The 22,195-nt window shown below is 38.1% G+C and overlaps 2 protein-coding genes and 1 long non-coding RNA gene across 5 annotated transcripts in view; 1 reads left to right on the top strand and 2 right to left on the bottom strand.

Moving 5' to 3' along the window:
- The window catches only part of LOC126394620 (uncharacterized), a 58,195-nt gene extending 43,367 nt beyond the window's left edge, over positions 1–14,828 (bottom strand). Inside the window, exon 1 of the long non-coding RNA XR_007570380.1 lies at positions 14,711–14,828. This is a non-coding gene — a long non-coding RNA (uncharacterized LOC126394620). The remainder of the gene's footprint in view (positions 1–14,710) is intronic.
- LOC126394619 (uncharacterized) lies at positions 2,088–17,090 on the top strand. 3 transcript variants are annotated; one of them, XM_050051547.1, is made up of 2 exons: positions 2,088–2,284; positions 16,406–17,090. In XM_050051547.1, exons 1-2 carry the CDS (start codon positions 2,138–2,140, stop codon positions 16,664–16,666), a joined length of 408 nt encoding a protein of 135 aa, XP_049907504.1. In that variant the 5' UTR covers positions 2,088–2,137; the 3' UTR covers positions 16,667–17,090. The 3 variants fall into 3 exon arrangements, with proteins under 3 accessions (XP_049907504.1, XP_049907505.1, XP_049907503.1); XM_050051548.1 differs by lacking the exon at positions 2,088–2,284 and adding an exon at positions 8,665–8,831; XM_050051546.1 differs by lacking the exon at positions 2,088–2,284 and adding an exon at positions 15,406–15,631.
- Positions 17,091–20,864: 3,774 nt separating this feature from the next.
- On the bottom strand, positions 20,865–21,758 carry LOC126394618 (uncharacterized). The gene is made up of 2 exons (XM_050051545.1): positions 21,528–21,758; positions 20,865–21,210 (listed from the first exon to the last, which is right to left on the bottom strand). Exons 1-2 carry the CDS (start codon positions 21,681–21,683, stop codon positions 20,953–20,955), a joined length of 414 nt encoding a protein of 137 aa, XP_049907502.1. The 5' UTR covers positions 21,684–21,758; the 3' UTR covers positions 20,865–20,952.
- Positions 21,759–22,195: the final 437 nt, after the last annotated feature.

Raw genomic sequence — 22,195 nt, 5'->3', positions numbered from 1 at the left:
AAGCAGTCTGTCTCTGAGCTTCAGTGTGGAAATGTGGTGGAAGCACCCACTCTCAGGTACTAAGCTTTAAATGTACTGTCACAGCATCACTGACTAATGTGACATTTTGTTTCCTCTTCTTGCTTCTTTAAGCGGACCACAACAAATATTTACTTACTTATCAGTGCCTTTGTGCTTAAGTATAGCTTCAGGCATCTCTTTATTTGGATAGTCCACCTACAAATGGTTCATGCAGTATCTGTTACATTTCAACAGCTTTTTAGGTGAGATTCAGCAATTCAACTGTTTTGCTTTGTGTGTTGATATTTATCTCTAGAGTTTATATGACAATTCACTACTTGAACTTTTCATTCAACCTATGCTGCATAGGTTGAATAAAAAGTTCAAGGTCAACTAAATTATTCTAGGAATATACAGAGGTATGTCCATGAACTGTCACAAATACTACATAGATAATCTGTAACATTCTACAGAATGAAGCCAAACAGCTGAATTGCTGAATCTCATCTAATAAGCTGCTGAAATATTACAAATACTCCAAAAGCTATCTGACCTGGACTATCTCAATACACGAATACCTAAAGCAAAACTTAAGCACAAAGGTGCTTTGAGCTAAATGCTAACACCGGTAGAAAAATGAGCAAATATTTGTTGTGGTCAGCTGTCAAAATGTATATCTGTAGGCAAACAATCCAAATGAAGTGTTATGCAGCTTCAAAGTGCAGCTAACATTGTGCTGCTTGTCTTGTTTAATCACCAACACCAAAACAGATTTCCATCAGTAAAAAAGTTGGTGTGAGACAGGACTTGTATACAAGTCACCAGCTTCAAAGTCAAACGTGTGAAACCATCATCAACCCCCGAAACATCCACATACTTGGCTTTCACACCGTCCTCCTGCCATTTGTTCTAATTTTAAGTAGTATAATTTTTATGCATTATATATTATCACTACAGACTGAAATATTAATGTAAGTCATATGAAAACTGGGCTTGTTGTCGGTCTCTGTGTGTCAGCTCTTTGATTGACCAGTGACCTGTCCAGGGTGTACCCTGGCATTTTGTGCAATCGTAGTTGGGTTTAGCTCAAGCCCCCCATAACCCTTTAAAAGACAAATGATTTTATGTAACAGATGGATGGATGCTGAAATGCAAAAGATACATCACACAAAAAACTATGCCCAAATGTACATCATATACACCAATCAGCAAAAAAATTAAAAACACTGACAGGTGAAGTGAGTAACATTGATCATCTTGTTACAATGCAGTGTTCTGCTGGAAAACCTTGGGCCCTGACATTCATGTGGATGCCACTTGACGCGCACCACCCATCCAAACACCGCTGCAGAGCAAGTACACCACCTCATGCCAACAGCACTCCCCCATGGCAGTGGCCTTCCCAGCAGGACAACACTACAAAACCTGTTCAGGAATGGACCCAGAAATGTGACAAAACCCTCAAGGCATTAACCTGGCCTCGAAATTAGCCAAATCCCAATCCAATCAAGCGGCAGTGGGATGCAAACATCTCAACTTTACAGGGTTCATTTCTGATGGTGTGAGGTACTCTGCTGAGCTCTGACTGAGCCACATTTGTCCAACTATTATATGTATTTCCTTTTCTTCCATTTAAGAAGAAAATACGAACATAAATATGGAAAGGTAATACTACTTTACCCGTATAGGATTATTAATGCATTACTATCATTTTAGCTCGATTATTGTCGTCGTGTTTTGTCTCCATGAGGAGAAACAATGGGGCCAGTATGTTTATAAAAGCTGGGGTCAGGGGTTTGTTACATTATCAAAGTTTGAATCCTATGATTGTACCTGCATAAGCAATAATAACATTCCTCACACCACTGGTTTATTACTTTCAAACTGTCCATTCACAGAAAGACCCAAGGAAGTTTTAATTGTTCTGTATTAATATGAGCACAGATTTGTGGAGCTACTTAAATATACATATATACACACAAGCGCACACACACAGATGAGCGGGTTGGTCACCTGCTTGAAGCCCCTCCCTCTATCTCTGTAACACTCTATAAAATTGTCCAGCACGTTGGACAGTTCAGCCAGGAGCTGCCTTCTGTCTTCCTCTCTCTCTCTCAGGGTGAAAGCACAACTGAAGATGAAGCTTGCTGTGTTTGCCTCCTTGCTAATTATTCTACCATTCCAGGCCGAAGCTGACTCATGTTTTGGTAGGAGAGTGGTTGTCTGGGTGACAAATGGCAAAAATATTGGGGATGGACTTCTAAGCCCAGATCCCTATGTTGTGGTGAGTTGTTGGCTTCTCAAAATATAACCAAACATGAAATGGGAAATTCTGTTTTTAATGAAGGTGCTACTTTTTTTTATTCTATGACTTAGGCTATGTTAACATGAAAACAATCTGCTGAAAAATGGAATCGTTTCTCATTTTCGTTTTGAAAAAGTTCCTCGTTCAGACGACAACGTCGGCGTGCACACGGATTGGCAAAAATGACCAAAAACGCTGTAGTATGCCAGGCCAGTAGTTGGCGGTATGACTTTGTAATGAAACAACACGCGCCTACTCTCATGTACTGTGCAGTGATGTATATACAAACAAAATGGCAAATGCACAAATGTTTGTCTGGACGGACGACGAAGTGGAGTTGCTACAGTAAATCAACTTGTTGTGATGGTCGACTTTCTCGCGCATGCCTAGTGACTGAACAGTTATGCGCATGTGCGAAAAGTCTCCGTTTTCAGAGGAACTGCATATTGCAAGTTTACATGATCATGTATGATGACAGTACTGTTTCCAAAAAACGTACTTGTCACCTTAACATTTTCATAGTCAATATTATATATCAGAAATTTATTTGAGTGAGAAACCCACATTGAAAATGGAAGGTTAATCTTCTGTAACAATAATCTAACTGTTGCAGCAGCCCCTCAGATTAAATTAATTAATTAATGCCTAATTTTCAACCAACAATTTCACTGAAATAAAATGGAAATATCAGTTTTAGTCAATGAATAATGCTCTTTTATAAAATGTACCTGCACCAATATTCCACTGAAGGTGCACTCAGTGATATTCCCTCTTATGTAAATTGTGTGTATTCCAAATATTTGAATGGAAGAAACAGGATACAGTAAAGATTCATGCTAAAGTCCTTTTCTGTATAAAATGTAGTTACAAAAAATACAATTGAAGAATACATTAATATTTGTATATTTATTTTTTTATTTTTTTTTACACAGCACAGCTAGGTCTTTTTTACTTATATGTGTACATTTTTCCTGACCTGTTTGTAAATTAATACTTCTCTACTATGTGATTATTTTAAACAGAATTATTTACATTTCCCAATTAGGTGAAAATCGGCAATGAATCACGAAAAACCAAAGTCGTTTACTCAACTTCCAATCCAGGCTGGATGCAGGAGTTACAATTTCCAGATGCCACCAGCGACATGATCACAATGGAGGTCTGGGACAGAAACGCGTTGACTTCTGATGAGAACTTAGGAACCTGCATGGAGCCATTGGTCCATCATAATCAGCGTTATGAAACCATAAAGTGTGTCATGAACAGCAATAACGGTGTTGTCACCATCTTATACAGGTGTATCTAAATGTAACCTGCTTCTGAAAATGGAAGAGACCGATTTGAGGTGAATAAAATTCTCTTTCTCTTTGAAATGTTTGGTGACAGATGAGTAAAACTTCTTATTCAATACAGATAATTCTTTTTCCACATTACTGTCTTTCTGATTGTTTAAAAAGTTGATGTTTGCTGTTATGAATCATATCACCTCAAACGCCACAGTGTGAAAAATAGTTAATACTGAAAAATGGTGAAAAATGAACACAATTCATCACCATCATTTATGAAATTGCAAATTGCGTTGAGAAAGCTGTTTGTTTCTGTACTGTTGGCTTTTTAGAAACTGCAGAAGCTCTGTATCTTTTCTGTGCATCAATAATAACTTCTCACTGAAAGATACAATTCAGTTTGAAATAAAAAGAAAAAAGGGGATAAATAAAACTAAATGAACAAAATTGTTTTCAATGTATGTTTGTTAAAGCACTCATATCCAGAGATGGGTACTGAAACTCAGTGCCACTGTGGCAACGCACAACACAGACTTCGGTGCCTTATTTCTGTGCCACCAAAATGCCTGAGCCTCCTGCTGGTGCAGGCAGTGCTACGAAACAATGTCAAAAGACATTACAGGCAGCAGAGGCATCACCGCATGTGTTAGCTCATATTAGCTCAGCAGCAAGTTAGCCTACCTTTAGCTAGTAGCTTGAACTACATGGTTAAAATGCCAAAAGCTAAAGTTTGGCTCCATTTCATTTTCATTTCAACACCGGGACATGCAACAAATATTCTAAAAGAATTGCATGTAAAGGGGGGAACATGTCAAATTAAATCAAGTGTCTAGTGACGCATGGGATACACTTGAAAGCAGAGAGATGCACCATGTACCACTGCTTCTGTGACCCCATGCCAAGCACATAGGATGGCAGTGTGGGCGTCCCTGGCCCCATCGATGATGGGGAGACTGATGATGATGATAGCAGCCTTTCTTTAGGTTAGTAATGTAACGTTGATTGCAAATCTTACATTCATAAAGTCCTAACAAATGATTATACGTCAGCATCATTTTATGTGGATTTCTGCAGCAACAACAGAGACCCATACACCTTGGCAAAGATGGCTAATTTGATAAAAGTGAAGGTGGAGGAATTACACGGGGCTTAAAACCAAAGTGGTCAAGGGACTGAGGTCTTCTTCCACTGTGGAATCTACACGGTTCAGATAAAATAAACAAATAAATAAATGGAGAAGCAAGACAAAGCCGCCATATGCTCCACTTTTAAACGCATGCATGTGTGTACAGGCCTTATCAAAACAATCTGGCAAGGTTTTCCTCTGTTCAAGACATGAAATTACTCAGGAGAGGTGTCGTTTTTGGCCAGGAAAACCGAATGTAGCTGGGATGGTCTGCAGATCCCAACCCCTCTGCGTTGTGTCATGGTGCATAATCAGACACTGGACATTGGAATTACTTGCTGAACTCAGGTTTGATCCTGTTGTGAGTTCACAGAGTATCTGCAGTAAACTTGGTATGCCTCTCGCAGCCAAGTTCTTTGCAGACTGACCATCAACTTGAAGCTAACACAAAATATGTAAAGAAAATAAAATTTAAATATAAGTAAATAAATAAAATAGAAAAAAATGACGCCTAAATAAAAAAAAGATGTTACCACTTTGTGTCCCTAATTAAATGACAATTTTATTGATAGCACCCGTAATGAGTCCACAGAGAACAAAAGCTGTCATGTGTATTGTAACTTCACAACAACACGCCTAACATGAGAAAAATACATGCTCAACAGATGTCCCATGCCAAGATAAAATGGCAGACGCTAGCAAATATACACAAGAAAAATGTGGTTAGCTGGTTTACTCAATGTCTCAAATCTCCCTTTACAGAAAAAATACCCAACAGAAAACTACTCAGTTCATCTACCCTGATGACAATATGAGTTAATAAGCTGCTCTGTGCACTTTAATCGACACAGAAGTTAACTGCAGAGACGCAGAAGTAGCGCAGCTCGTCTACTAACAGTCAGTAGAGGGCGCAATCACAGAAACAAATACAGCACTCCCAATAGCAAGAGGTAAAGAGTAGAACAAGGGATTTTGATAAAATTACTACATATTGCAATGGAACATATACTACAAGAAATGAAAATTATAAAAAAAAAAAAAAAAATTCTATCTGCTGCACAAACATGATAATATCTCTGCAAAAGAAGTGCTGACATTTGTAGCTGAGTTGAAGCTGAATTTGTTTGTAGAGTACCAGAAAGTACCAAAGTGTATTTTGTTCATCTTCAGTTGAAGTCTTTAGTTTTCAAGAGCAGATTATATTACAAACACTTGTAGTAGAGCTTGACTTTCATTTTGCACCCAATCTCACAATAATCTTGACCTCCTAAGACCAGTGAATTCATGCAGCTGCCCAATTTTCAGCAGCTTGTACCTGCATCAATGTAGATTCAGGGTGCTTTCACACCTGACTTGTTTGGTTCAGTTCAATCAAACTCAAGTTCATTTGCCCCCTAAGTGCAGTTTGTTTGGGCAGGTGTGAACACAGCAATCACAGCTCAAAATATATTTTGCTGTTAGTATTACTGTCATAAAGTATTAAATTATTGTAGTTGGCCCAGCCAGGGGGTCCAGGTTTTACCTTCGTCATTACTCCAAGGTCTGCCCTGGACCCAGGACCCACTTTTGGACTGTGACCCACCAATTGGGAACCACAGGTTGTATGTATTATGTGTATTTGGTATGTAAATTTGTTTGATTTGTATTAATTAAAATATTTAAATGCACTTTTAACTTTAACTGTTAATATACTGTTCAAATTCTAGTTCAAATCTGCCTTATAATAAAACAAAATTCTTTAATGTTGTTGACTGTCGTGTTTTGTGATTTCTATTTTTTATTTATTTATTTATTTTTTTTTAATTTCCTCAAATTCAGGCACCGGTACCATTTCAGCACCAGTATCAGAAAATTCCCAAACAATACCCGGCCCTACTTACAGTATGAATGAAATGCTTTACAAACACAAAAGAGAATAAAAACGTTTCAATCCTTCAGGCCAGTAAAACCGTTGCACATGTCTCTGCACTCATCTTAAATAACAAGCATTAATTTAGTGGACAGTTTTGGGAGAAATATGACATTTCCACACTGCCTAGGGTATCATGATTAAAAAATCAAAGAAATAAATCACAGGCAGCCAGAGACCTGAATCAGAAGAGAGCAACTGCTGAGTTTTCTCCACCACACAATATTTTAAACTACAAAGTGTATTTTGTTCATCTTCAGTTGAAGTCTTTAGTTTTCAAGAGCAGATTATATTACAAACACTTGTAGTAGAGCTTGACTTTCATTTTGCACCCAATCTCACAATAATCTTGACCTCCTAAGACCAGTGAATTCATGCAGCTGCCCAATTTTCAGCAGCTTGTACCTGCATCAATGTAGATTCAGGGTGCTTTCACACCTGACTTGTTTGGTTCAGTTCAATCAAACTCAAGTTCATTTGCCCCCTAAGTGCGGTTTGTTTGGGCAGGTGTGAACACAGCAATCACACTTGGGTGTGCACCAAAACAACCGGATCGAGACCTTCTTGAAGAGGTGGTCTCAGTCCGGTTACAAACGAACTCTGGTGCAGTTCGTGTGTGGTGAGAACGTGTTCCGACCTGGATCTGAACCAACTGCAGTCACATGACACATTGTTTGGGTTAAACATGAGCATGTTACAGTCCTGGAGGATTATTAATGTGCACCTCCTCCTGTACTGCCTTAATATGCACATTCAGCACATCCAATGCATCAAAACATTGTTTTCTAGTTGTAGCTGCGTCTTGTTTGCCGAAAATGAACAATGACAGCAATATAGTCCACGATGACCTGCACTAAAATCAACCTGCGTAGTTGTCCCTCCATTGTGACATTAGAAAGTGTCACATTTATCTTGCAAGTGTACTCTTCTTCAACGTTTGCTTTACTTCCTGGATTTTTCCCACATGGAAATTCTGACCAATCAAGAGCAGAGTTCTCGCGCAAGGTATTTGATCTGGTCTGCTTGTAAATGCTGACCTGAGAACACAAACCAACTCTAGGCAGTTATGCTTTTTGACAAAATTAGTCCCTGATTTTGACCAACGAAATCAAACTCTAGGTCTGAAAGCACCCTTAGATTTCAGAAATCCATCCATGTACATCGAATGAAAGTTACACTCACTGATAACTCCAAATAAAGTGTTACCCAGCTTCAGAGTGCAGCTAGCGTTGTGCTATGGACTGGTCTTGCTTAATAATCCACGCCATGAAAGACACAACTCATCCACAGATCACCAAAGTCTGTTGTGTTAAACCATCATCAAACCAAATCACATTCACATACTTAGCTTTAACACCATGCTCCTGAAATATGCACTGATTTTGAATATATATAATGTTTACAAATTATAAATTATAACCGCAGAATCACACAACTACTGGGTTGGTTGTCTGTCTCTGTTTCAACCCTTTGATTGACCAGTGACCTGTTCAGGATATAACCTCACCTCTTGTCCAAGCGGCCACCGTTTGCAAACAGGACTGTTAGTGCCTGCAAGGGTTTGGAGCTGACAGTGTCTGCTGAACACTGAATGAGACTGAGAATGACACTTCCTTTTCTTCCATTTCGGAAGAAAAATACTAACAGTATGCGACAGTAATATTCGACAACAAAGTAAGGATAATTAATGCATTTGTCTCATTTTAGCTTGAGTATTGTCGTTAGGTTTTATTCAATTAAGAAAAAGAATGGGGCCAGTATGGTCAGAAAAGTTACAGTTTTGACAAGTTTTGTTTTATCAACTCAACTCTTACCACTTTACCTGCATTAGCATTAGTAACACTAAGAAAAGTAGAGCTACACAAATGAACACATTTGGACCTGCCCACACACACACAAACACAACACACAGTTGGGTGGCTCAGTCACCTGTTTGAAGCCCCTCCCCCCATCTCTGTAGCACTCTGTGAAGTTGTTCAGCTTGTTGACCATTTCAAAAAGGAACTGCTTTTCTTTCCGTCCCCATCTCTTTCTCTCAAGGTGAAGACACAACTGAAGATGAAGCTTGCTGTGTTTGCTTCCCTGCTGATGATTATACTGTTCCAGGCCGAAGCTAACACATGTGTCAATAAAAAAGTGCTAGTCTGGGTGACACATGGCAAAAATCTTGGGGATGGACTTCAAAGCCCAGATCCCTATGTTGTGGTGAGTTCTCAAAATATAACCAAACATAAAATGGAGAATTCTGGTTTTTAATGCAGTTTGCTACTTTTTTATATGCTACTTGTAAATGTAACTGTCATATTGCTAATGTTTTTATGTCAACATGGACCTCAGAAATTGGTGTAACAAAAAAAAAAAACATATTGAAAATGTAAGGATAATCTTTCATAACAACAATCCAACTGTTGCAGCAGTCCCTCACATTAAATTATCTGATGCCTAATTTAAATCCAACAATGTCACTGAATTCAAAAAGAAATGTAACCTTTAATCAATGAATAATGCCCTTTTGTAAAATGTACCTGCACCCATATGGACTTGGATTTTTAGAAACCCATCCATGAACATCTTATAAAAGTTCAACTCAAAGATATTATCTCAAATGTAAATTGTATGTTCTCCACTGTATAATATGAACTTACAAAAACATGACTGAACAATATGTCAATATATGTACTTCCACTGTTTGTCCTTTTTACACAGCACAGTCAGGTTATTTGTACAAGTGTGTGTAAATTTTCTCTGACTTGTTAGAGTGTAAATGACCTGGCATTGACTCTTATTGTGTAATATGATGTGCATGGCTGGATGTAGACTGTTGTGACTTCAACTAAATGATCTGACATGACTCTGGCCAAATTTGGTTATGTGAGGAGAAGCAATTGTTTCCGGAGCTGGTTGTCTGAATATCAGGAAAACAGCAGCTTAAATGACAGGAAACACCTTTTAATGTGTACTGGAAAGCCGTGGGTGTGTCAACTGATACTTCCTGTTTGTTAGACACTATAAATTGTCATGATGTGCAAATTTTTTGGCTTTCTCGCAAGTAAACCCTCAAATGTCCAAATCTGTGTTTTGAGTCTCTTTATTCTACAACATTGTTTTTAAGTGAATAATCATCCTCCATGTGATTATTTAAATTAAGTTATTTCCATTTCCCAATTTGATCTTCCAGGTGAAAATCAACAGTTACACACAAAAATCCAGAGTCATTGATTCAAGTTCCAACCCAGAGTGGTGGGAGGAGTTACAATTTCCAGAGGCCACCAACAAAATCATTGAAATCGAGGTCTGGGACAAAAAGTTCACTCCTGATGACAAGTTAGGGGCATGCACAGAGCAACTGTTACATGAAGGTCAAAGTCATGTCACCATTAGGTGCAGAATGAACAACAATACAGGTGTTGTCAACATCCTTTACAACTGTAATTAAAAGTAACCTGCTCTTGAAAATGAAAGGATTTGAGGTGAAGAAAATTCTCTGTCTTTGAAATGTTTGGTGGTGGAAAAACAAAACTTTGTGTTAAATACTGATGGTTCTTTTCCCACTATATTGTCCTTTGCTTGTTTCAAAATTGACGTTTGCTGTTATGAAACTATATTTGTAAAGGCCACAGTGTGCAAATAGCTAATATTATCTACCTGTGACTTTTTGGTCATTAGACAGTTGAAAAATAAACACGATTCATCACCATTATTTGTGAAATTGAAACTTGTGTTTAAAAAAATTGCTGTTTTTTCTCTGTTCTGTTGGCTTTCAGAAACTGCACCTGCTCTGTATCTTTTCTGCACAACTATAATAACTTTTCACTTAAAGATATAATTCTGTTTGAAATGAAAAAGTGAATGAATAAAATCAGAAGATAACAATATTTGGTTGCAATGTATGTTTGTTAGCACACTCATAACATGAATGAAATGCCTCACAGATGTCAATGCCAGTAAACAGTCACACATACCTCTGTGCTCATCTTAAATAGCATACAATACTGAATCTATTGGATGTTTTGGGAGAAATATGACACTTCAGCGCTGCCCAATGTGTCATATAAAATCAAAGAAATAAACCACAGGCAGCCCAAGACCTGAATCAGAAGAGGGCTCCTGCTGGTTCTTCTCTCTGTTTATAGATCTATGTCAGCACTGAACACATCCCTTCTCTGGAGCACATGGTTGTGATGGTGCTTAGTTTAAGCATTCAGAGGAGCATTACCCAGCTGCTCTAGAAAACCTTCTCCTGATTCCACTCAATTAATGTTTGTGTGGCGTCCTGGAGGTTTTAGTGGTCAATATGTTTAGCCAGGAATAACTAATGTATCAGTTTGTTTTATCATTGTGCCCCCCCCCCCCAATATGTTTTTCTGATAATTATTGATTATACTCTAGGATATTGGCAGATACTCAATGACTCGGATCTGGATCAAGGGCAAAAAAAAAAAAGAGGAAAAAAAAAAACATGTTTGGGACAACTAGTAATTTTGATTGTAAAATAAATTATCAAGGAAATTACGATACATCAATCTGTTTTAAAGTTGTACATTTTTAAACATTTGTCTTTAAGTTCAATTTCAAATAAATACTCATATATCTAAAATGGCTGAAGCAATTGTAACCAAAGTTGGTGCACATGTTCGGAGGCTTTGTCCAAGCGTCGCGAAGCAGTCTTGGGATTGTCTGCCACTAGAGGGCATCACACATGCAAAAAGGTAATATCTCCTTATCAGCTACAGGGATTTGTATGAAGCTCAGGTTGCACCATCTATAGTCATGACTCATTTGATGCATAAAATTTCATATTGATTGTTTAAAGAGGGTGTGACTCATTACAATATATCTATATTTCACACTCCAAACTTCAAAAAATCATAATGAATCACCAGTACGTCGTACAAAGCTGAAATGCCTGATTTCCCTCACTGCACCAATCACTATATATTTTAAAGAATATGCAAAATCAATAAACATCTTTATCTCCACAAATCTTCAATTAAATACTATGAAAATGGACACAGACATTTTTTTTGGATACAAGTTACGATATATTAAAAATGGAGTTCATATCGGGAACTCATCTTTGTCCTGGACCTCTATAATCATTGTATCGCTGCTGGCACCGCCAAGTGTACCCTCTGCCACCAAATTGGGTTATTTTTAATGAATGACTTTGCATTTTTGCTTGTCGATAAAAATATTAACATATTGTCAAATCATGTTTTCTGTAAGTTCTTGAAAGTAAAGGATTTTTAGAATGAATCTTTTCTATATCCTGTTTCTTTTATGCAGATAGTTAGAGTTCACAAAATGTACATTAGAGGGGATATCACCGAGTGTAACTTATATTACATGTACATGAATGGATTTAAAAAATCTAAATCTCTATGAGTGCAGGCACATTTTATGAAAGGGCATTTTTCATTGATTGAAGGTGATATTTCCTTTTTGATTCAATTAAAGTGTTAAATAAAACTGACGCATCAATTAATTCATGTCATGTCATGTGAGGGGCTGCTGAACCGCTTGGATTGTTGTTATACAATACAAACCATGTATTTTCAATTTTGGTTTCATGCTAAATAAATTTCTAAAGTCGATAGGTCCATATTATGCAGGTAAGATGATAGAAATGAACCTTCAATAATTTAACCAACCCAACAAAGAGTTGAGAAAAACTGATGCTTTTGCTCTGCTTTTAGTGACTGTAACTTTATGAACAAACTGGCCCCATTGTTTCTCATTTTGCAGATAAAAAGAGATGACAATAATCAATAATAATCCTCTCCGTGTTACCCAATAAAACTATGTTTCAAACTACGTACGTTTTTTTTTTTAAATGGAAGAAAAATGTAAGACAAAACATGGTTGGACAAGTGTGGCTCATTCAACGTTCAGTGAAGTACCTAACACTGTGAGTACTAAACATCTGAAGGCATAAACATCAGGGTGAAAGACTGGGCTGCGCTCCGGCTGCGATGAGGCCGGAGGAGCTGATTGTGGCCACTTTGAACAGTGGAGGACGGGACAAAATTGGGTAGCAGCCGCAAGGCAATGCTGCACCGCCAGGTGGGAAACCCCATGTCTAGACCACAGAGGTATCAGACACATTTTTCACTTGCCAACAGATATGCTCTCATTTTAATCTATGCAGCTGTCTGCAGCGGCTCTGTGTAGGCTCACATCTCAGCTGCGTCTCACAGGCATAACATCGATCTGAAGCATTTATTTACACTTCAAGTCCTTTTTTTTGTTTGTTTGGGGGTTTTTTTCAACAAAATGGAGCACGCTCTGCTCCAGTTTGAAATCCCACAGACTCTCCCTCCAGCACAGCAGCTGAAAGTTTTTACAACTGAAATTACATTTTTGTTTTTATGGAGAGAGTAAAGTAATGGAATAAAGATACCACTGGGTGCTGGTACCGAATTCCAGGTACAGGTATTGGTTCAAATGTGAATGGTACCCAACCATAAATTAGTTTACATTTTCATACACATTATGTGTTCTCTTCACCCCCTGCAACATTACTGCAATATCTTACTGTTTTCTTTGAAATCATTTTGATTTTCTTCCTACTTTCTCTCTTGAGCATGTAGCTCAAAGTACTTTTGTGCTTAAGTATAGCATCAGGTGTCACTTTATTTGGATAATCCACCTCAGAGTTTATTTGTTAAATTCCAACAGCTTATTAATTGACATTCAGAAAATCAGCTGTTTCACCTTGTCTGTGCAATAAAAAATATGTGAAATTCACTACATATTCTCAGAATAATTTAGTTAATCTTGAATTATTAATTGAACCTATGCTGCAAGTTCATTTAAATTAGTTTAAGGATAGATATAGTTATGCTTAGGAATTGTCAGATATACTCTATAGATAGTCTGTTAAACACCTACAGAATAAAGCAAAACAGCACAAGTGTTGAATCACAACTAAAAAGCTGTTGAAATGTTGAGGTGGACTATTCAAATAAAGTGTTACCCAGCTGCAGAGTGCAGCAATTGTGGTGCTTTAGACCTGTCATGTTTATTTATCAATACCAAGAAAGATTGTTATTAATAAACAAGAATTACCACCCCACGATTGTATGCCTCTGTGCACCAGTCATCAGACATGGTTACATCCATGTCTGTGAAAACATGAATGCTTCACACACATTTTCCCCTGACAGCACAGAGGATCCAAACAACTTGCATATTTACAAGGCGGGCACCACAGATGAAAGAGTGTCACCAATCAATTCTCTGACCAAATATTTCCCATTCTGTTCCTGAAATATGACATTGAGTAATGGCAAGAAAAGTGTTTTATGCTGATTATGATGACAAAATAAAGTTGACCTTTGACCTTTTGGATATAAAATGTCATCACTCCATTATTCTATCCTATTAGACATTTGTGTGAAGCTCTGTCCTAAGTAGCTGAATTCTTGTTGCACTGACCTTGACCACAAAATTCTAATCAGTTTATTCTTCAGTCCAAGTGGACGTTTGTGTCAAATTTAAAGAAATTCTCTACAGGTGTTCTTGGGATATCGGGTTCATGAGTATGACACAGATTCAAGGTCACACTGACCTTGACCTTTGACCTCCGAAATCCAATCAGTTCATTGCTGAGTCCAAGTGAACATTTGTGGCAAATTTATAGAAATTCCCTCAAAGCCTTTTGAGATATCGCATTCACAAGAAAGACAGACAAGGTCACACTGACCTTGACCTGTGACCCTTGACCACCAAAACCGAATTCATCGTTGAGTCCAATGGGACATTTGTGCCAAATTTGCACTGTTTTTGGGATATCGCATTCACAAGAATAAGAGGGATGCAAGTTCATTGCAACCTTGACCTTTGAGCCTTGACCACCAAAATGTTATCATACTCATCCAAATACATACATACAAATCCACATTTGTGCCAAATTTGAAGAGATTCCCTCACGGCTTTCTTGAGATCTTGTGTTCACGAGAGTGAGACAGATGAGGTCACAGTGACCTTTGGCCTATGACCACTAAAAACGAGTCACTTCATCGTTGAGTTTGTGCCAAATATGACAAAATTCTCTTGAGGCATTCTTGAGATATTATCCTCACCAGACAGATGGACAACCCAAAAAAATAATGGCTCCGGCCAAGGCTATTGCTGGCGGCAGTTGGTGTGAGACAGGACTTGTCTAGACAGGATTTCAGTCTGTAGCCAGGATAAGCTTCAGACCCTCGTGACCCTTCAAAGGATAATGAGTACAGATGGATGGATGCTTCAGTACAAACTCCACGTAACACAAAGTAAACTGCGAATGTACACTATGTACACCCCCCAGGGCAACAGCACCATTTACAGCAATACTAATATATGACGTACGTCTAGAAGCTAAATAGAGGTGACTGTTTTTGTTAGCTGTTTTTTTGTTTGTTTGTTTTTTGAGAAAACATGTATAGACACATGTAAATTATTGGCCACCCTTTGCAAACATGACTGTTATTGCCTTCCAGGGGTTAGAGCTGACAATGTTTTATCTCCATAAAGACAAAGAATGGGGCCAGTACGTTCAGAAAAGTTACAGTCAGAGCAAAGTATCTGTTTTATCATCTCTTTGTTGGGTTTGTTATATTATTGAAGTTTGATTTCTTTCAGTTTACCTGCTTAAGCATTAGTTACATTCCTCAGACCACACAGATAGGTGGAGCTATGCAAATATACAAATATGCTCCCACAACCACACACATATGCACAGATGGGCGGGTCAGTCACCTGTTTGAAGCCCCGCCCTCCATTACTGTAGAGCTCTATAAAATTGTCCAGCTCGGACATTTCAGCCAGGAGCTGCTTTTCTGTCTTTCTCTGTCAGGGTGAAGACACAACTGAAGATGAAGCTTGCTGTGTTTGCTTGCCTGTTGCTGATCGTGCCATTCCAGGCCGAAGCTAGCTCATGCTATGGTAAAACCGTTCAAATCTGGGTGTCAAATGGCAGAAACCTACATGAAGGACTTGGAAGACCAGATCCCTATGTTGTGGTGAGTTGTTGGCTATCTTTCTCAAAATATAACCAAACATAAAATGGCAATTTGATGCAGTGTGCTTCTTTTATTTATGCTATGACTTCAATTTTAATTCAATTTTCAATTTTATTTATCATGCCCAATATCACAAATCACAATTCGCCTCAGAGGGCTTTACAGCACATGACATCCTTCTAACCATTGACCCTCACAGCAATAATTAAACTAAAAACTATAACAATAACTATATTAATTATAATAAAAGTAGTTTGATGGTATGTTTTATATATTAATCAATGGTTGTATACGTAAGCGCAAATAATAATTATATGTGTATAATAATAGAAGTATGACTAGTCTACAAAAACTTCAATGAAAAATGTATCCCCAATCTTGCATAAGAATATTCCAACGGGTTCAGCAGCCCCTCACATTAAATTAATTATTTGATTTGATTATTTTATAAAATGTACCTGCACTCACATAGATTTGGATTTTAGAAATCCATCCTTGTACATCTAATAAATGTTAAACTTAAAGACATTCCCTCTCCTGTAAAAAGTTAAAGAAAAGAAATGGGATATAGTACAGAATCATGCATAATAAAATGAATTACATAAAACATGTTTAAACAATATGTTAATATTTCCCCTTTTTTACACAGCACAACCAGGTCTTTTTTTTATTGGTGTGTGTGTAAATTGTCTCTGACTTGTTTGTAAGAAAAATATCCTCAATGTGATTATTTATTTATTTATTTATTTTTAATTTCCCAATTTGATCTAACAGGTGAAAATCGGCAGTGACTCCAAAAAGACCAAAGTCATTAATTCAAGCACCAACCCAAGTTGGATGGAGAAGATGGAATTTCCCGAGGCCACCAGCGACATGCTTCAAATGGAGGTCTGGGACAAAGACGATTTCACTGCTGATGACAAACTGGGAACCTGCATGGTGCCAATGTCCTCAAATGGTCATGATTTCCGCACCATTGAGTGCAAAATGGACGACAATACAGGTGTTGTCAACGCATTCTACAGGTGTTTCTAAATGTAACCTGCTCTTGAAAATGTAAAAGACCGATTTGAGGTGAAGCAAAGTATTTGTGGTAGAAAACCAAAACTTCTTACTAAATACTGATGATTCTTTTCCCACAATATTGTCCTTTTGTTTATTTCAAAATGGATGTCTGCTGTAAAGAAACTTTATTTTCAAAGGCCACAGTGTGCAAAATATCTTACATTGTCTACCTGTGACTTTTTGGTCGCTCAGCAGTTGAAAAATGAAGAAAATTCATCACCATCATTTGTGAAATTGAATCTTGTGTTAAAAAAAGCTGTATTTTCTTTGTACAGTTGGCTTTTTAGACACTGCAGCAGATCTTTATCTTTTCTGAACAACTATAATTTCTCACTGAAAGAGGATTCAGTTTGAAATGAAAACGGCAATGAATAAAACCAAAAGAAGTAAACAATATTTGTTTTCAATGTGTGTTTTCCAGTGCACTCATAGCCGGAATGAAATGCTTTACAGAAACTAAATGGTTTGAAAACATTTAAACCCGCAATGCCAGTAAACAGTCACACATACCTCCGTGCTCATCTCAAATGACATACAATAATGAATTTATTGGATATTTTGGGAGAAATCTGACACCTCCATACTGCCCTATGTATCATTAAAAATCAAAGAAATAAACCCAAGACCTGAATTAAGAGAGCGCTCCTGCCGGGTTTTCTGTACGTTTATGAGTCTATGTCAGTAGTGAACACGTCTTATCTGGAACACATGGTTGTGATGGTGCTTAGTTTAAGGGTTTATATGACCAAGCTGTGTCAGAAAAAAGAGAATTTGAAGAACAATGAATCGTATAACACGTATAGATACATAACACATTATAACAGGACCACTGTGAAACGGGTTTTAGTCTATTAGTCAATATTTAGTAATATCAACTCTAAAATAAGAAACCAAATCAGTACGCAATTTCTTTACTCTCATACTGGCATGGTTTAAACTAGACTGTACACTTCAACAGCATAATAATATTTCTTCAATTCAGTTACGGCTTTTGGTTGTGGTGTGCCACCCCAAGATTTTCAGTGGCCCAATTTGGCCAACCCTGATGAAAGATTTTGGGGGCACCACAGTTTAAGTGAAAAACTCTAGCAAAAGTTCAGTGAACTTTACATACTGTAAAGTCACTCTTTGCACTCATACTCACTCGCTATTTCATTGTCTGGGGCTGTCAGTTAAGTGATCAGCTGTTCTGCAGCTGATTCACAGTTAACCAACAGCACAGCACCTTGTCCATTAAAAAGCTAAAGTTCCACTGACTGTCACACACCTGAGTGTGTGAAATTTGTTCTCCGCATTTGACCCATCCCCCGAGGGAGCGGTGAGCAGCAGTGGTGCCGCGCTCGGGAATCATGTGGTGATCTCATCCCCCATTTCCAACCCCTGATGCTGAGGTCCCATTTTTATAGTCTATAGACCTGGCCGGGGATCGGACCCGAGACCTCCCAGTCTCAGGGCGGACACTCTACCGCTAGGCCACTGAGCTGGTTTAGCTTATCTTAGCTTATCATCTTATTGCTTCTCGTTTTTATATGATTCATTTTCTGCTGCAGTCATACAAACCCTCCGCCATCCCATCACCCCTTAACCTTTACTGATTCATCAGCCTCAACAGCCATCAGCCTCAGAGTCATCAGCCATCACCACCAGTGTCTGGACTCCACGTGGGGATTTATCTTGCTGCTGTTCAGATGTCCATCAATGATGAAAATCTCTCTCTGGAGTCCAAGCGCCAAAGTCTTCTGTTAAATTTTAATCACCTCTAATCAGTGTTGGGGAAGTTACTTTCAAAAAGTAGTGTTTGCTCGTTACTCGTTACTTCTTAAAAAAAGTAATCCCTTACTTTACTTAGTTACCCTCTGTGAAAAGTAACTTTTTACGTTACTCGTTACTTTTACGTTACTTTTATGGTGCTTGACTTTGGGTAGAACCCCATCTCATTTCCTAAATGTGAAAAAATCCGAGTTTCCCACTGGTATTTACCACTTTGGTGATAAAATAAAGATTAAAGAGTGAGAGTTAATTTGTGTTAACTAGGCTACATGAATTTGTTACATGACAGATTACTACTACTAATAGCCTATTTGCCAGACCTGCTGCATCACTGAATGAGGAAAATATTAATATTCACAGACACTATCTTTGAACAAATAGTGTCATATTCATGAATAAATCATTTTCTGTTCTGTTATTACGTGTGTAACTGTGAGACTGTGTTTGTGTAACAGACTCATACTTTGCAGTAAGCTACAGACCTGCACGAATAAATTAATTCATTTTCTCTTCTGGTATGGTATGGTAGGTACTTTATTAACCCCTCGGGGGGAAATTTCAATGTCACAGCAGCAATTTAAAATACACAAAATAGGAGCTGCTGCAACAGGCTGCCGTTCACACAGCGCCAGGAAGGTAGGCAGGTTATGATTGTTCTGTTTTCTGTTAACACAATGCTGCATTTTATTGATGTTTTGGGGGTCGTTTTGATTTCCTTTGAGGTTCCGGGGTCGTATGTTGCCCATGTCTGAGGTCTGACTAGCGAGGTTAACGTTACATTAAACAACACTTACCCAGCCATACAAGTGCAGTTCGCTGTCAGTATATAGTTGGTCGACTTGTTCAGAATCGCCCAGGTCTTGTACATTAGTTAACGTTACTGTTTTGTGTCCTTGTCGCTGGCTCGGCAGTACTTCGGTCCGTAGAGCACAAAAACCATCAGATAAATCCCGGTATTCAACATCTTGGACATGACCGCAAAGTACAAAATTATACACATCAAGGGATTTATATGCCTTGAGTTTTTCATGCGTATAAATGCTGGGTTTCTCCACGAGATATAAAAAAATGTCCGACCACTGTAGCTTAGGCCATTTCGTTGGGTCGGTGACCCATTGACCCGACATTAAGTACGGGTCAGGAAACCTCACTCCGTTGTTAATTGTTAGCTTATTACAATAAGCTAACCTGTCTTCGGTTGACAAACCGTTAAAATAATCCGAGGAGGCATGTGTATCTTCCATATTCCTCATACGATTCTTGATTTTGGTGCTCCTGTCTGTACTGTTGACATGGCAACTGTCACAGTTCCTGCCTAGTGTGCAGCTGAGGCAGACAGGCAGTGTCACCGTCAAATCTGTCCCCGGGAAAAGTAACGTTGTGCCCAACTGACAAAGTAACTACGTTCCGTTACCATATTTTCAGTAGTAACGCGTTACACTACTTTTTACCCAATAAAAGTAGTTACGTTACTGTAACGCGTTACACACAACACTGCCTCTAATAGTCTTTGGCATGTGTTTACTTGTCCTTGAAATTTTTTATCGTTGCAATATCTTATTTACTTGTTACTTTTTCTATTAAACTTTATCTTAACCTCTTTTATCAGTCTTTCCTGATTGAAGATATTACATAACATCAATTTTGGTCAGATAACATTGCACAAAATGTAAAACTGTGTTTAAACATAATGAAATTAAGCAACAAAATGCTATCTGTAAATGCTCTCCAGCATAAGAACATTGTTATTAAGAGCTGGCGGTGCTAATTCTCCAAAAAAATTAAAAAGAAGGAGGCAAAATATGTGAAAACTGAAAATCTGCATTAAAACAGGTGAATGGAAACTATTTTAACAAATGCAAAAATAATCACAGTCAGCTAGATAACTGCCATCAGGAGGTCATGTAATAATTGCAACAGGACTTGCTGTATGGCTTAACATGTTTGCAGTATTCACTGAAATCATATGGTACTTGAGCATAACTTATCCTCGTTCAGCATGTGTAATATTTTTATATTATTTATGTGTGACCTTTCACTGGCATGAACCCATCCTGCCTTTCTTCTGTTTATTTTCTGTAAAGTATTTCATTCCAGTTATGAGTGCTCAAACAAACATGAATTCAAAACAAATATTTTTTCTTCACTTGATTTTATTCTTTCACTCTTTTTCAAACTGTGTTCTATCTTTCCATGAGAAGTTACAGTTGTGCAGAGACGGAACGGACAAGCTGCCGTTCCTAAATAGCCAACAGTACAGAGAAAACACAGCTCTTGTAACACAATTTTCTGTTGCACACAGGTACAATAATAGTAGCTGTTTTACACACTCTGGCATTTGATAATATAGTTTCATAACAGCATACATCCATTTTGAAACAAACAGAATATTATGGAACCATCAGTAATCCATAAGAAGTTGCATTTTTCTACCACCAATCTCAATGAGCAAGAGTATTTTCTTTCATTTTCAAGAGCAGGTGACATTAAGTGCACTTGTAGAAGAGCTTGACAAAACTTCTGCCACTGTTCATTTTGCACTCAACTGATTGAAAAGATTGACTTGCGACCAGTTGTTCCGTGCAGGTTCCCACTTTGTCATCAGCGGTGATCGAGTCTTTGTCCCAGACCTCTACTGTCATCATGTCGCTGCTGGCTTCAGGGAACGTCAGCTTCTCCCACCAAGTTGGATTGTCATTGGAGTAAATGACCTTGGTTTGTTTCTTGACGGGGCCAATTTTCACCTGTTAGATCAAATTGGGAAATAGAAATAATCTCATTAAAAATAATCAGATGAAGGATAATTATCCACTTACAAACAAGTCAGGGAAAACCACAAATCGATAAAAGAGACCTGACTGTGCTGTGAACAAAATGGGATACAGTAGTTGTACAAATATTAAGATACTGTTGAATCATGTTTCATGCAAGTGAGTTTTTGGACTTTGGCCTGTATCCTATATTTTGTGGTCACAGTATAAAGAATAAGAAGCACACTGCATCAAAAAACAGCATTCCCCATTTTCGGTTTTACGTATTTTAAGGATAGCCAACAACTCACCACAACATAGGGATCTGGGTTCAGAAGTCCATCTCCTGTAAGACCGTGGCCACTTGCCACCCAGACATCCACATCTTTGTCAATACATGATTCAGCTTTGGCCTGGAACGGGAGAATCAGCAACAGGGAGGCAACCACAGCGAGCATCATCTTCATTTTTGTCTCCACACTGAGAGAGAAATAGAGAAAGACTGAAGGCAGTTTCTGTTGAAATGTCCAACAGGCTGGGTGGTTTTATAGAGCCCTACAGAGACAGAGGGAGGGGCTTCACACAGGTAACTGTCACACCCATCTGTGTTTGTTTGTGTGCTTGTGTATATATGTGTATATATGCGATTGCCACCTACATGTGTCAACATTAATGGCAATAAAAAACAAGAAACACTTGATTAGGTCTTTCTGTGATTGGACAGTTCAACCCAACCCACATTTAGTAACATGGGATTTGTCTTCAAAGCTCTGCTGTGTCATCTTCTGACTCTTTGTGGTGCTCTTCTGGCAGCAGGCCAACATTATTATGTCACGTTATTTAGATTAACCGCTGATAGAGCAAAACAGGCAGGTGAAAACAGGAAAAGGTAAACAATGGTGACCACAGTCTTTTACTATGTACCACAGTCTTTTAAGGTAGCTGTAATTAAACCTCTACTAAAAAAGCCCACCCTGGA

This window comes from Epinephelus moara, chromosome 8 (genome assembly GCF_006386435.1).
Source record: "Epinephelus moara isolate mb chromosome 8, YSFRI_EMoa_1.0, whole genome shotgun sequence".
Taxonomy (NCBI): Eukaryota; Metazoa; Chordata; class Actinopteri; order Perciformes; family Serranidae; genus Epinephelus; species Epinephelus moara.
Note: the sequence above shows the minus strand (reverse complement) of the source record. Positions and strands in the feature narration are given on the sequence as shown.

What these genes read in the sequence shown, in the direction of transcription:
- LOC126394619 (XM_050051547.1), top strand. Translation starts at nt 2,138, where the DNA reads ATGAAGCTTGCTGTGTTTGCCTCCTTGCTAATTATTCTACCATTCCAG. An exon ending in GCCCAGATCCCTATGTTGTG is followed by an intron (nt 2,285 to 16,405) that starts GTGAGTTGTTGG and finishes TTGATCTAACAG; the next exon opens with GTGAAAATCGGCAGTGACTC.
- LOC126394618 (XM_050051545.1), bottom strand. Translation starts at nt 21,683, where the DNA reads ATGAAGATGATGCTCGCTGTGGTTGCCTCCCTGTTGCTGATTCTCCCG. An exon ending in ACCCAGATCCCTATGTTGTG is followed by an intron (nt 21,211 to 21,527) that starts GTGAGTTGTTGG and finishes TTGATCTAACAG; the next exon opens with GTGAAAATTGGCCCCGTCAA.